The sequence below is a fragment of the Diabrotica undecimpunctata genome, chromosome 2, assembly GCF_040954645.1.
Source record: "Diabrotica undecimpunctata isolate CICGRU chromosome 2, icDiaUnde3, whole genome shotgun sequence".
Classification (NCBI taxonomy): domain Eukaryota; kingdom Metazoa; phylum Arthropoda; class Insecta; order Coleoptera; family Chrysomelidae; genus Diabrotica; species Diabrotica undecimpunctata.
In genome coordinates, this window is record NC_092804.1 from 55,826,039 (window position 1) to 55,842,232 (window position 16,194).

At 32.8% G+C, this 16,194-nt stretch overlaps 1 protein-coding gene across 1 annotated transcript in view; it reads right to left on the reverse strand.

Moving 5' to 3' along the window:
• Positions 1-16,194, reverse strand: part of LOC140434565 (lysocardiolipin acyltransferase 1-like) — a 55,433-nt gene that overhangs the window by 22,452 nt on the left and 16,787 nt on the right. The window contains exons 3-5 of the mRNA XM_072522917.1: positions 12,888-12,994; positions 9,068-9,281; positions 2,394-2,590 (exon numbers count right to left, since the gene is read on the reverse strand). Of these exons, the coding sequence (XP_072379018.1) occupies positions 2,394-2,590; positions 9,068-9,281; positions 12,888-12,994 (518 nt within the window). The remainder of the gene's footprint in view (positions 1-2,393; positions 2,591-9,067; positions 9,282-12,887; positions 12,995-16,194) is intronic.

A 16,194-nucleotide genomic window follows, 5' to 3' on the forward strand; every position in this document is an offset into this window, starting at 1 on the left:
TACGGTCGATAAAGTGGCTTGCGTTCTTGACGTAAGAATCCGCTTCCTCCGCATATGGTTGTAGCTGGTCAGCCAGAAATTTTGCCAGTGATTGTAACGGTGATCCAATAGAGCTGACTATTGAGTCAGTATATATAGTCGTCAAGATGTCCAAAACTGTACGGTTTACCTAAAGTACATAAGGCAGAGCTACCATTACGACCAATAGTCAGCTCTATTGGATCACCGTTACAATCACTGGCAAAATTTCTGGCTGACCAGCTACAACCATATGCGGAGGAAGCGGATTCTTACGTCAAGAACGCAAGCCACTTTATCGACCGTATCAAGGACGTTATTCTGGAACCTGAACACTTATTAGTGAGCTTTGATGTAATCTCATTATTCACCAATGTCCCAGTAGAAGAAACATTAGAAATTATACATAGAAAATATCCAATACCACAGGATACACTAAACTTAACGAGGCATTGCTTAAACAACACCTACTTCATCTACAAGGACCAGAGGTACAAACAAGTCGAAGGAGCACCGATGGGTTCACCACTGTCCCCCGTAATAGCCAACCTTTTTATGCAAGATATGGAATCAAAAGCAATAGAAACAGCAGAGCATAAACCCAAACTGTGGCTTAGGTATGTTGACGACACATTTATTATCTGGACGCACGGAGAAGAGAAACTTAATAAATTTCTACAACACATTAACAATATCCATCCAAAAATACAGTTTACCATGGAACGGGAGAATAACCAACAACTTCCATTCCTAGATGTGTTAGTTATTAAGAAAGAAGATGGAAGCATAGGACATACAGTATACCGAAAACCAACCCATACTGACAGATACTTACACGCAGACTCACACCATCATCCTGCACAATTAAATTCGGTAATAAAAACCTTAATAACAAGATCTGAGAAACTGGCAGATGAGGACCATAAGAATGAAGAAATGCACAAAGTCAAAACAAGTCTAAGAAAAAATGGTTTCTCCATGTTCATGATTGAAAAAGCACATAAATCCCGAAACAACAGCAAAGATCCAGAAAAAGAAGAAAAACCAGTCGGTAAAACTATCCTGCCCTATATAAAGGGTACGACAGACAAAATCAGCAGAGTTCTAAGAAAAAACAAAATAGAAACTATTTTTAACACCGACAGAAAAATAGCAACCATATTACCATCAGCAAAAACAAAAGTTGCATTAGAAAATCAAGGCGTATACAGGATCCCGTGTGAAGACTGCGATAAATCGTACATCGGACAAACAAATCGAAGGATACAGGTTAGACGCGAAGAACATCGAAACGCCATCGAAAGAAAAGAAAAAACTTCATCCCTAGCACAACATGTCATAAACACAGGACATAAAATAGACTTAAATGGAACAACAATGCTAGCCAACATCGAAAATAAGGCCAAACGTGTAATCAGAGAAGCCATAGAGATCGAAAAACATCCGAAAAATTTAAACACCAGAGATGATGCCCAAAGACTCCCAAATACGTGGAAAACAATTCTGCAGAAAAACGTAAAAATTAAAATAGCGAAGAAGACCACGCCCACTCTGCGCACAGGACCAATGACAAGAAGCGCAACAAGATATTTAAACTCAGCGTGCAGCGACCGAGAAATCAGTTCGCCTGTAACATCAAGACGAAGCAGAATCTGACTTGACAATGGCAAGTGTGACCTTGCCGAAACGTCGTCAAAACAATGGTTTTTCTAAAAACCAAAAATATTTAACGCGGAGTCAAACCCGGAAAACAACTGAAACCACATATATATATATATATATATATATATATATATATATATATATATATATAATCTGAAAACGCCGATGACCGGTACTAGAAATTCCCAACTGATGGAATCGATTTATCGATAGAGGATCTCTAGAGAAATAATCGTACCAGTTTTCGATTTTCTAAATAAAAGCGTTCTGGAGGCATTTAAAAAATTATAAGGCGCCATCTTCAAAGAGCTCTAGCTCCCTTAGGAAACATTTTCGGACTATACTAAAATCACAATCATTATACACTAGAAATAAACAAACCAAGACACTTAAATGTTACGGGGAACACTCCCGAATCATGATTTACAATGTATAAACTTTGTAAATCATGATTTGGGATTTATACAATGTAAATACATTGTAAATCATTATTTGAGAGTGCTCCTTGTAACAATTAAAGTGTCTTGGTTTGTTTATTTCTAGTGCACCTTGATTGTGATTTTAGTATAGGTGAATTGAGTTAAATTGTCTTAAAATTATCGGAGTAATCTCCGGTCTTCGTTTTGTCAGGTGAGTTCCTGGACACCCTGTATATAGAGTTTTACTATAAACCTACTATGTATACAGTAACTAACAGCAATCTAATTGTTTACCGGCAAATTGTTCTTAAGAGCATAATTGTCGCTACTTTTTTTGGTTTCTTCAGTAAAATCAGTTCCTTCTGGGAAGAGTAATAGGCTATGTTTGTATTTGATATCGGTAATATATTCTATGTACTGGTTAAAAATTTTCTTGTCCTCTTTCCAAGATCTGTTAATGTAAACAAAACATGCAAGCTGCATTACCCAACCTGAAACCAATAAAATATATGAATATTTGAAAAAATGGAAGCCAGTAAAATTCGAATAATAATATAAATATACCGAATAGTAAGTCATTTAAATGTTTTAATTTAAATTAATAATTTTTTGGTCAACTGAATTAACCTACTTACTTAATATCTTAAATATTAATCATTAAAAGTGGCGAAATGTAGCTATTTTATAGGATAATAATTTTAAATAGAATCGTATGGTAAGACATACAATAAAATATGAATAATTAGGTACCTCGCGTTTTGCGTTGACCTGAGTGAAAATACTTATCCAGACAATTTTAATTATGTTAACCAAGTAACATTTTATTGTCCACATATTCAGTCTAATTACAATTAATATATACACAGGATGTCCCGAATACTAGTGCATTCCTTAAAGGTGTAGGCTGAGTGCACCATTTAAACAAAAAAGGTCAATCGTTTTCAAAAAAAATTATTAATTTTAATCCATTTCTTTGTCCACAGAAAAGCAAATACAGCCGGCAACGTTGCGCTTGTTGTTATACTACTATTACGATAAATAATGACGTGTCATATGACTCAAAACTGTAAACATATTTATTGCTAATATCTTTTCTGTTCTAGTTATTTCGGCGCTCAGTTGAAAGACCTGTTCACCTGAATTATGATGAGTCACCCACGATTCGAAATTTCCAGGCAGGCCGAATAAAAACCAGTATGAGCGACTTTCTCGGGTCTTCGATGGGGGATCGCCGCATTCTCGAATAACAAGATTTTATATTTAAAGAGGAATTCTGTTGTAAAAAAAAAACAGTTAGTTTTTGAAGATCGCGCCGCGTTTTAAAATGTAACGCACGTATTATAATAAATTATATAATTATTAGTGTAAGATAAATTAGTAATAAAGACTTTAATAAATTTGTAAGTGTTATAAATAGAACCTTTAATAATAAATAAAAACAATAAACTAGAATTAATAAAAACATAACACTACTTTAATTACTGTGAATCAGCTATCATGAATCATCGATCGTTAGGTCTAATATTATGTATTGATACTGATAACAATGATGGAGAAAAAGCATATTTGTTTTTATTAAATATCTAATAATTAAGGTTTGTATGCTGTTTTAGTATGTAAAGCATAATTCCGATCAACAGTCCTTTTGAAAAGTCAAATGATCTTCATCGTATTGTTGATCATTTTCAATATCAGTCAAGACAGGATTAATCACGTCTTTCAATAGGTGTAGATTTCGCCAGTCAAATTGACAGGTAAAGAAAATGGTCCCACCAGTCGATCACTGAAAATACCAGACTATACATTTAATGTTTGCGGTTACTGTGTATGAATCTTAATGAAAAAAGTGAATTAATCGGAGAAACAGATATTAAAGAAAAACCGTGAATCGGTCACTGATCGCTTAATTATTATTTCACAAAGGTGTAAACGACGATCATAATAATTCTTATTAAGTTTCTGTACTAAGTGTATTTTATATGGATGGAATTCGTTCTTCTTCAAAATGGCTTGGACGCTAGTTTGGTTGATTCTATAAAAAAAAAAACATAGCTGCTACTTGCCTCGTACTTAACATGGCATTTACGTGAATATGTCCTAACACTGCAACTTCACTAGCTTCAAGTAAATTCCCAGTTTCTAGAAGTTTTTTTTTACTAACTCTAGAACATACTTCCTACTGATTTTTTTATTTTGATATCGTTCATTAAATTGCTTAGCTGTTATATTTTCACATTTATTGTTCATAAAATACAACTAAATGTCTAAATATCTACTCTTTCTGGAATGAAATAAACTATGATAATCAATTTTCAGACTATATACAAATTAATGCGTACAACTAATATTCACAAGAGAATCCTCATTTCACATTCTTATGTTTTCGTATTATATAATTTACTTAGTGTGACCAATAGGACAAAAAAATTAAAAGATATTAAATACATTAACATCTAAACCATTGGCGCACTTAATCCACGAATTAAGAGTTAATTAACTAATTTAAATTTTAAATTACAATTTAAGATTATAAATGTATTTATTTTTAAACAAATCCAATAAAGGATTGCACCGAATTTACAAATTCAAAGACTATAATGTGTAAGGAATTACTAGTGATTTAAAACGATATCTTATTTGACGCCTTTTGCCGTTAAAAAATGTTACAAAAATTGGTTTAAAGAATGAATAACAATAACATTTTCACAGGACACTTTAAAAAAACTTTGAAAGCTTCATTGCTAGATACAACGTGAACTTTTTTACAGAAAGTTTTTTCGGTACTTTAGCGAATACCGGTAGTTTCACTGATATCGGAGCAGTACAGCCAATTCAATATAAAAAACTGCCATTGAAAAAGCATTTAACCCCCATTCTGTGACTAGATTTACTAATATAAAAATCGTTAAATATAATGTATTAGAAAACGGACAACTGTTTTTAAAAGTAAATGACAAGACTCTTTTTAAAACTAATATTATCTACAAGTTGCCTTGTTCGGATTGTCAGAGTTTTTATGTCCGTCAAACTTCACAATGGCTCAAACAGAGAATAACCTAACACAAAAGTGACTGTACAAAAAAGAATAAATACTTGTGCGGCAGTTGACCACCATTTAAAAACTGGGCACCATTGACTTGCCAAATGTCAGGGTTTTGAGGCAATGAAATTGTTACAAAAAAAGATTGTTTTTGGAAATGTGCCACATCAATAAAGAAAAAGAGTCAATAAATTACAAGGCAGCCTCGAGACAGTTAAACAATATCTATTTTAATATTATAAATAATTTAAATTAATTTTACTGTATAAACAATAAAAAATTTTAACTATCCTATATATTTTTAACATAAATATAAAACTAACTATTTCTATTGTTTGTTAAATATGTACTTGTGTTTTTTATGTTTGCTTTTTGTGTTGTTTAATCACTAATTATGATTATAGACTTAGTGATATTGTCTGTCAGTACTGTTTTGAATATGGAACTGTTTAAAAATACTCTTAATTCTGGAAGTTTAATAATTTATAATATTGTTCTTTTTATTGATTTTATTTAAAATTGTTTTGTCAAGAATTGTAGAAAATGCACGGATAGTGATGAAGATGAAAATCAACCAGCTCGTGTAATTAATGAAGAATGGGAACAGCGTGAAACTGCCGTATGTAGTTTAGCTGAAATGAATTTTCCTTGTAACAGCACCCTAATTTCAAGAGGTATTAGTGCTATAAATAGAACTGTACGAAATATTTTAAAAAGAAACAAGTACCATTGCTACAAATTGCAAAAAACTCAGGAAATTTTCCCTGCTGATTATGAACGACGGATGATGTTTTGTGAGGAAATGATGGAACGCACTACAAAGAACGCTTCCATCTGTTACCGTAGGGTACAGTTCGGGCATTACCTATTAATATGGATGAAATTTGGTTGCATCAAGACGGCTGTTCAGCTCACAATGCACGGGAGGTGTTAGATTTTTTTAAACATTACGTTTCCAGATAGAGTTATTAGTACAAAACATACCATAAAAATTCCACATCGCTCTCCTGATCTTGTACCTTTAGACTTTTTCGTATGAGGTTATGTGAAGCAACAAATTTACCAACATGAGCATGAACGTGCCAGAAATTTAGACGAATTACGTCAAAAAATCATTCAGGCCTTTCAAAGCATAACACCCGAAATGTTGTCGAACATCCGAAGGCAATAATTATATAATAGATTGGGCTATCTTGGCTGAATGTAGTGAACTTTTTAAAAATTTAATTTAAAATATTTTTTAATAAAATTATAAAATTATTCCTTAATATATAGGAATAACTTATATAAGTTATTCCTCTTTTCTTTTTGAAGTATTTTAGGTTATTAGAATCAAGTCATGGGCTTGCTAGACTGGGAACGTTAATTATATATAGAACATGTGATAATTTCTTCTCGCATATTATATAAAATGATTATTTAGCTGCTTCTTTTACAATTTACACTTCAACCATGTTAATATACAAAAAGCCGTTATTAATTTATTAATTAAAATTACTTTTTTATGTCGTTATATTTCCCTTCCTCTCTGTTTTCATAGATATACCTATCATATTATGTCTTGTTTGATCATAAATACCGAAGAACCATCATAAAAAAACAGGAAACAAGAAAAAAAGACTTTCAGATGAAATTTATGGACAATTGAAAGAAGAAAAAAAAACTTGACAGAGGTCTCTGTCATCTTGCCATCAAGTAGGTGTAGCGTCATGTCATTGGACGTAGTCACAGGGTCCGCCTGGACACTGATGAAGATCAAAGGATGCCGCGTTAACAAGTACTATAAAATTACCCGACGTTCATGTGGTCCAATCGTTGACATTATAATGTAAAAATAGAAAGTTTAAAATGACACCAAAAGCTAGAAACTTATAACCATGAGCTTGTATGACAGAAAACGAAAACATTTGTACATATACTGTAGTAAAAGAGGGAAACAGAAATATTTAGTATATACTATATAGTTTAGTATATACTATATTCAGAAAAATAAACAATAGGTACTGATGTTTGATGGCTCAGTGTGCTAGCAGACACACTTCGAAAAGTGAAATTTAATACTTCAAAGGAAGCAATACAAAATTCAAAGAATTTCCTGATTGTGCTGAAAAGAAAACTAAATACAGTGGAACCCCGATTTACCGAACTTGGGTCAACCAAAACCCGGGTTAACCGTAAGACATCACGAAGACTTTTGACAAAGCTGTTGACTGACAAGGTGAAAGTGTTATTGCGAAACAAAGTGTTGTTTTTAATTTAGTGCTCTGAATTGGTATGTTGTGTGATGGCATCAAAGCAGAAGCGTGTTGTGATTTCTATTGTTGCCAAATTAGCTGCTACCAAAGATGTTGAAAAGGGGAGTTAACTAAAAACTGTTGCGGCAAATTATAGAGTTGGAATTTCTACTGTTTCATACTGGGTAAATTCCAAGTCTAGATTTCAAGAGCAAGCCGTAAGAAATTCTGACAGAAAAACTTTAAAGACATCAGATTTTGAAAAATTCTACAAAGCTTTGTATTGTTGTGGTTCACACAACAGAGAAAAATAGGCATGTCGCTGACAGGTCCAATACTGCAAGGGAAAGCTAAAATGTTAGCGGAGTTGTTAGGTGAGGAAGGAAAAGATTTTTGTTCCAGCTTTGGCTAATTTGGTTACAGCATTCGACAACTGAAGTTGTACGGATAAAAGTTAGCTGCTGATTCAGATGCGGTTGATATCTTTAAGACAAAGTTTGAATATTTCACCCAAGACTATAGTAAAGACCAGATTTATAATGCAGACGAAACAGGACGAAAAAAAGGAGAAAAAAATCACTTGCACTTAGAGACCGTGTCAGCAACTCAAAAAACTACGTGCATTAAATGATATTGCACCCAGTGCCTACCAGTTTTTTACGGGGCACAAAAAGTGCTACATTACTTGAAGAATGGTTTTTTAATCAGTTTGTGTCGAAATTTGATAAATTTTTAGCTGGAAAAAGTTAGCCCAAAAAAGCTGCATTATTAATTGATAAAGCGCTCTCACATCACAGTGAATTAAAAAGTGGTGATATCGCTATTCGTTTCCTTCCTCCAAATTTCCCTTGCCTAATTCGGTCTCTCGATCAAGTCGTTATAGAAATATTTAAACGACACTCTCGAAGGTTGCTATTGCGAACCATTATGTAGGATTGTATAATACGTAACGAATGAACCGCTTAAGTCAGTGAAGATGAAGTATTTAGTATACTGGTGTGCGCAAGCTTGGGAAAAAGTTAAAAATGAAACCCTGCAAAGGTGCCGAAGAAAACTGTACGACGGACTGAAAGAAGAAGGAAAAGAAGGTTTTGAAAATTTGACAGAAATGGTTCATACAACTCCTGGATGCGAAAACTTGGATGAAATGGATCGAATGGATCGTTGCGGATGATTTCGAAGAACTAACAGATCAAAACATTCTAGAGGCAGTTTTGCAGCCAGCTAAAAACGCAACAGAAAACTCCAAAGCAGACGACGTGAACGATAGAATCGGCAAAGTGACTGCTGACGATGGATTTATTGCATTAGAGGTAGGCCTAAATTAAGTACTAACTTTACTCAATCTTTATTTTTAGGGATTTATATTTTTTAATAACAGTAAGAAACTACAGACATTAAATTTTGTAATTTTAGGTTGCCCTCAAGGAAGTATAAAGTTTAAACTTAATTTAGGATTTAAATAAAATATGAACGCTTTAGCTTATTGCAACCCTATATACCGGATCTCCAAATCAGGGGTTGAGGATTGCTTATGTTTTGATGAAGCGTATCTTGGAAGCGAACACGGTATTTAATGGCAACAACCTACTAAATATTAAAGCATATTAAAATATCTAATATTATACTAATGAAAGGTACTACTTATCGATAATAAGTCTTCATATATATATATAAATAATAAATACATTTACCTGGTCCTGGTATATGTCTTATCTCATTTTTTAGGAGAAATTTTGTAGAATGGGCCAATTTTCGTTTACCTTCAACGCAGTGGTATAAGGTAGGCCAAAAAAAATTCCAATCTGTTCTTGTCCTGTGGTTCATCAACAGGATAGAAATTTCGTCCGTTCTTATAGCATCGCCTGTGACTTGAATATTACATCCGCAGAATAACTCTAACAAAGCCTAAAAATTAGAGTGGTTAATAAACATGTAATAAATAAACATATACTCATATAAAATGTAATTACATGTTATGTACTTGTAAAGGACGATAAATTACAGTAAACTATCAAATAAATATGGCAAAGGTTTCTCAAGTGTCTTTCTTACGAATTGCTAAATTTATAATTTATATACAGAGTGGACCAAAAGTCTGGAAACGCCTAATTATCTCTCAAATGGATATCCCGGTTTAAATTTGATGCTTGCAATGTTGCCAGATTTACCATTTTTCTGGAATCATTAGTCACTTTTTTTTGGTTTTTTAAATACACACTCTATATTGTATTATTGGAATACTCACTTCAATATGGGTTCAATTATATATAACACTTGGTATTTTATCTAATCATGAAGCTCTTAAATAAATAAAACTTCTCAGTGCCAAATAGTTTTGAAGTAACTGAACATTACAACTAACAACTCCAGATTAAGTTGATTTGATTAGAAACTTTTGTTCTAGTAAAAAACCTTTTAGGCCATTATATTACAAATTACAATCATTACATCTGAAATTTTACATCTCCTTGAAATTTGCATAAACCAGAAATACTTTGAATTTAATAATCAAATATGTACAAATAGCAGTGTAGGACTTATAATGGGTAATCAAAAAATACATAAAAAAGCCCTGAAATTAGTATTTCCGCCATGAGAGAAAAAACCCAGTGTCTTCTGCGTGATTACATATACAGGCAAGATATCAACAAAAATAGCCAAACACATAAAAAAGAAAAGAATAATACCAGCCTTTGATCTTTCAGAACAAACAACAACTTAGGCAGATATATTAAGAACTAATATAACGGGAGTCCAAAGAAAAACTATTATATCATAAACGTAAGGCGATGAATGATTTCCTAGACAATGGATTGGACGAAAGGGTTTTATTGACTCGCCAGCAAGATCCCCCACTTTATCTCCCCTGGACCCTGTACTTCTTCTTTTGGGGTTATTTAAAAAGTAAGATTTATAATACCATTCCAGCTTCATTGGAAGAACTAAGAAAACGAATAGTGCATGAATGTAGTATAGTCTTCTTCTTCTTCTTCTAATGGCGCTACAACCCTTTGTGAGTCTTGGCCTGCTTAACAATGTTCTTTCATTCTACCCTGTCGGATACTTTCCTTCGCCACTGCCTGATGTTCATGGTTTTAAGATCCCTCTCTACGTCGTCTATCCATCTTTTACGGGGCCTTCCTCTTGTTATGTTTCCTTGGGGCTTCCATCTCTGGACTACTTTTACAGCTCGATTATCTGGCATTCTTTCTAGGTGACCAAGCCAGTTTAGTCTTTGTGACTTTACAAATCTGACAATATCTGCGCTTTGCATTAGTTCATCCAGCTCGTGGTTCATTTTAATTCTCCACGAACCGTCGCTGCATTGGGTTGGTCCAAATATCTTCTTTAGTATTTTGCTCTCAAATATTCTCAGTTGATTTTCATCAGTGGTTGAGAGGGTCCACGTTTCACATCCATATGTGACCGCTGGTCTAATTACTGTTTTGTAGATTCTCAGCTTAGACTCACGATTCAGTAACCTACTTTTCATTAAATCTTTGTATGCATAAAAGCACTTGTTACCGCTAAGAATCCGTGATTGTATTGCTTGACTTATGTTGTTGTCATTTATTATTGAGCCTAGGTAGGGAAAAGTGGAGGCATATTTGTAGGTATGGTTGTCTACCTTCAGATTCTCATGTTCATTCGATTTTGTGCACTCAATATATTTTGTTTTGCTTTGTAGCAGCTTCTCGTTTCAGTTCTATAACTTTTTCGCTTAATACCCTTTTGTTGCGGCTTATTATGGCAACAACATCCACATATGCGTATATTATTTTATCTTGTATTAATACAGCCGTTTATATCCAGTTTTCTAACAACAGCTTCTAAAGTTAGATTAAAAAGTGTTGTTGATAATGCATCACCTTGTCTAACTATATTTTCAATATCAAAGGCCTGCGTCATATCTCCATCTATTCTCACCATAGCTTTGGAACCCTCCAGAGTCATTCGTATAAGTTTAACCAACTTATTGGGTATCCCTAACGTAGATAGTTACTTTAACATCTTTTGTCGATCTACTCCACCAAATGCCTGTTTGAAATCGATATACAAGTTGTAAATAGGTATGTTATATTCAACACATTTTTCATGTATACCTCTTAACATATGTATTTGGTCTATAGTTGACCTCTTTGGTCTGAAGCCACATTGGTATTCACCAATAATCTCCTCCGAAAACGATTCCAGGCGGCTGTATATAATTACTGATAATAACTTGTAGACGACATTTAAAACTGTTATGCCCCTATATGGTGGATAATTATTATCCCCCTATGGTGGATAATATTATCCCCTTATGGTGGATAATTATGCAAGGGAAAATAGCAGGAAAAAGGTCCATAGGAAGAAGACGAAACTCCTGGCTAAAGAATCTACGGGAATGGTATAGCTGTAGCAGCAACGAATTGTTTCGGTCAGCAGTTTCGAAAATACGTATAGCCCTGATGATCGCCAACCTTCGGAACGAAGATGGCACTTGAAGAAGAAGATGCCCCTATAATTTTTGCGTTTGTCTCCCCCTTTGTACATAGGAAGTATGATTCCTACTTTCCAATCTTCTGGGATGACTTCTAGTGTCCATGTAGTGAATGTAGTATAGTAATGCCTGAAATTCTTTAAAATGTTCGTCGTGATTTCGAATGTCTACTTTATAATTGTAAGGACGATGGTGGATATCATTTTGAACATTTAATTAAACAATTATAGCTGATAAGTAAATTGATTTGAATGATAAATTTATTTATTTAAAATTTAGTTCATTTTATTTTTATTTCATTTAATAAAGTTTGCTATTAATGTTGCAAATTTCCATTAAATGTAGTTTTTGACGTGACGGAAAAAAAATTGATATTGAAACTACCAAAACTAGGCGTTATGTTTACTTTTAAAGAGGTATACCACTTTGAATAAGCTGATACTTTTTCACAAGAGTAGGGTCAATATGTAAAAAAATCATGGATGCTTGAATTCTCCAAGAAATACCTGTCTAACGATGTGCCGAACATGGTAGGTATATTCCTTATTTAAAATTAAAGGTTTGAGGTACTGAAAGGGTGGAAGGTTGACAAATGAAAGATATCTATATCGTTAAAAGATGTCCGCTTTGGAATAAAAATCAACTTGTTTTAGAATTTTCACAAAATCCAATGAATATTGCCAAATATCAGGGTGGACTCTTTTAATTGGCCAAACCTGTATAATAAATCATTGTACCGTTTTGATCATTAAAGAACATTGGGAGAAAAGTACAACCGCCAGCAATAAAAATGAGAGGATACTAATATATTTACGGGGCTAAGTCAAATAACTCTTAAAAATGCTGTAAATAAAGTGTATTTAATTAATTAAACTTTATTTAATCATAAACAAGAATTTTAAAAAAATTGAAATAAGTAATTTGGTTTATCCTATCAAAAGAGCTGTTGGTTTAAATTATAACTATATTTAAGCACCTTTTTAAGTGTTTATTTGACTTAATCTCGCATTATAGCTTTCGTTACTTACCGTGGGATAATACTGCCAGAAGGTGAAAATAATATCGGTAATGTAACGATAAAGTCGATTAGAAATGAATAATAACGGGAACAAAGGACAAAAAAGCGTTGTATAACCTAAAATATATGAAATTATTAAATTGTACAATTTTTGCATCTAAAAAAGCATTGTGTTTCTAATGTTTTTCTACAAATAATCGTTCTACAAAGGATCCCACAGTATTTTAAGCAAATAAAGTAGAAGCGAATAAAAAGCCCGAAATTAGTTTTATAAGTCCAAATAGTCAGAAATACGTATTTGCAGTTGCCTTCCAACGATATACCTATTTTGTTTTATTATTTTCAACCGTCGTGTGTAAATATTGCTTTATAGTATCAGCAATCGGTCTGTAGGATTGATACATATATGCGACTATTTTAGGTATGTGCACAAAATGGCATTAAATGGGCTGCTGAGATTTTAAGCAATCCTACGATACAATATGTATCAATATGTATCAGCACCTCAGAGGTAAACTGTACCAAGTCACTATTTTATCAAAAATGAGATTTCAGTACCAGATGACTTGATATTCATGCTATTTTCTGTGGTAAACAGATCTACGTTCAATACCATTCGATTACAAAGATAGGTGACGTTAAACAGTGCTAACCCACAGACTGTATTAGAAGTAAACTGTATTATGTCAGTTAATTCTCTTTACCTCGAATGCCTGTAGTCACGTGTCTGACTTTGTATTAAATTGTCATAGCGTTTACCGCGTTTATGAGTACTAAATGATTCACAAAAAATATTCTGAAGATAAGTTTGAACTTAGTGATTGTGTTTGTGATACTATACTTAAAGAAAATATTGACAAAATGAGCCGTGAGCAACGTTTGTGTCCTTTAGTACAGAAAATAAATGATATTGAAACGACTACAAAAGAAGAACGTGACCACATAACCTCACTTGGAAATAATATATCAGGTAATTATTTTGTATTTTATTTTTCGTTAATATTTAAGTAGTGGTTGTCATCATATTAAAGTGCACAAGTCAAATTGCTTCAATGCATATATTTAAAGCACTTAAAAGTTTGGTATATGAAACAGTTTGAGTGAAAGTACACTACACTTCTCAAATTATTGATGGATGTATGTGACATGATACTTTTATTCTAGTTAGCAATTTTGAAAGTAATAATTACTATTTTTATAGGTTGAAAAGTTAAAAACTATATAATTACGAGAAAACCATTCAAACAATAGTAAGGACAGTCAGTTCCTTTAACTAAGTTGTGTCCACTTTTTGAATAATACTTTAGTTGCTATACATTTTTTTAATGTTGCCGTAATACTCCTACTTATATGAGACTTTAGTTTCAGGTGACCTACAACAGGGACATGTTCGAAATGTTGCAGCGGAAGTATGTGTTTCCAATAAATTATCAGATACTTGCTCATGTATTTCAACAAATAACACGATACCGCCAGAAAAACCATTACATGATAACTCTAATCAATTTGATACCGAAGCAGGCCATATTGGTGGTATAACACTTAATAGCATACCGGAGAGTACAACAAATGAGCAAATATATGACATAGTATCAACAGATCCAAACCCAAGTGATGGGCCAGATGGTTGCTCCGAAGCTGAATTAGACGAAATCTTTGACGAATCAGATGAAGATCCAAATTACCAATTGTCTGATAGTTCGAGTATTTCGGGTGAAAATGAAGCAAATGATAATGAAAACAGCAATACTCTTAATGACGAAGTCCAAGGAGATAATAAAATAAAAACGCGTAAGAGAAATTACAAAGCATGGAAGCCAACAGTTAGAAAAGAAAAAGGAGCAGGTGGTGAACAGTATACATTGAAAAAGAATAAGCCAGTAAAACCACGGGTACTAAGTCCAACGAGCAAAGAAACTTGCAAATTGAAATGTAGTGAGAAGTTTTCACAAGAAAAGTCACGATATTTTAAAACAGTTTTGGTCTGCTCAAATTGATATTAATCAGAAACGTCAATTTGTCGCATCAACTGTTAAAGTTAAGCCCATCCATACACGACGCTAAAGAACGGGAGGAAGAAAAAGATTTTAGATCTCTATTTTGGAATACGTCTAACATGCCCACATTCTCTAAATTTCTTTTCATTTATTTTGGTCATCATACCTTTATTAATAGGTGGTAACTGTGATCACTCTAATTATTCAAATTTCTATTTTCTACGACTCCGTTAAATAAGGCATCAATTCGAAAAGTTTAAACCAAAAAGATTATCGGTTAATTAACGAACACCGCTTAAAAACCTGTCCACAGTGTCCACCCATAACTTTGTATACGAATTAGATATTTTCTTTAAAAAACTATTAAGTTTCTTCACGTTTTACAAAATTTCAACTTGTCAAAATGTTAGTGGTGTCAGAATTTCGAGTTTTTTATTTGTTTTAATTTCGAGTTTTTTATTTGTTTTACATTTTCCACTTAAAATCATCATCATTGTATGTAACTTCGTTAAATAGCTTCGTTAGAATTAGGCTATTAAATGCTAACAAATTTTATAACAAAAGGTTTATGCAGAGAATATTTTAGGAGAATATCCACTAAGATTCAGATAGAATACGTCAATAGCAGATCAAATATTTGCGTAAAGGAAATCCAAACTACATGGAATGTGCACAAAATGGTATTATGCTTATGGGGTGCTTAGATTTTAAACAATCCTACGATACAGTAATAGGAAGGAAGCACATGAATTACTACGAGAATTGGGAATACTAAATAAAGTTTTTACATTAAGGTAGATGGCAGGAGATAACGACAAACGAAATAGCTTGGAAGAAGTATAGATGGAAAGGTTTCTAAACCAAGCAAGTTGTATTGTATTGTGTTAGAATTAGACCAGGGAAATAAGGTTTTTTCGTGATACTGAACCGGCTAGGCAAACGGCAGTTGCTTTGAGTATTATGGACCTCTGTAACAAAAAGCTATTGTTTCCTGCAGAGGATTTTTTGGACTTGAAGCATTTGAAACAAATTTAAGAGTAATAAACTCCGTCAAATTGTTTTAAAGTTATTTATTAATCCCAAATTTAATTTTTTTTTGCAACAATATAAGTCAGAAAATAATGAAGTTGCAGTAAATCTACGTATAGCTTATGAAGGAAGAAGGATCATTCTATCAACAAAAAAAAAATAAAGAAAAACGATTTTAAATATTGCAAAATCAGTTTGCAAAACGATATAAATTTTTGCTTATAAAAATTACAATAACTTTTCAACTGTTACCTGCAGAAAAATTATTTTTTCGTATTTGGAAAGCATTCA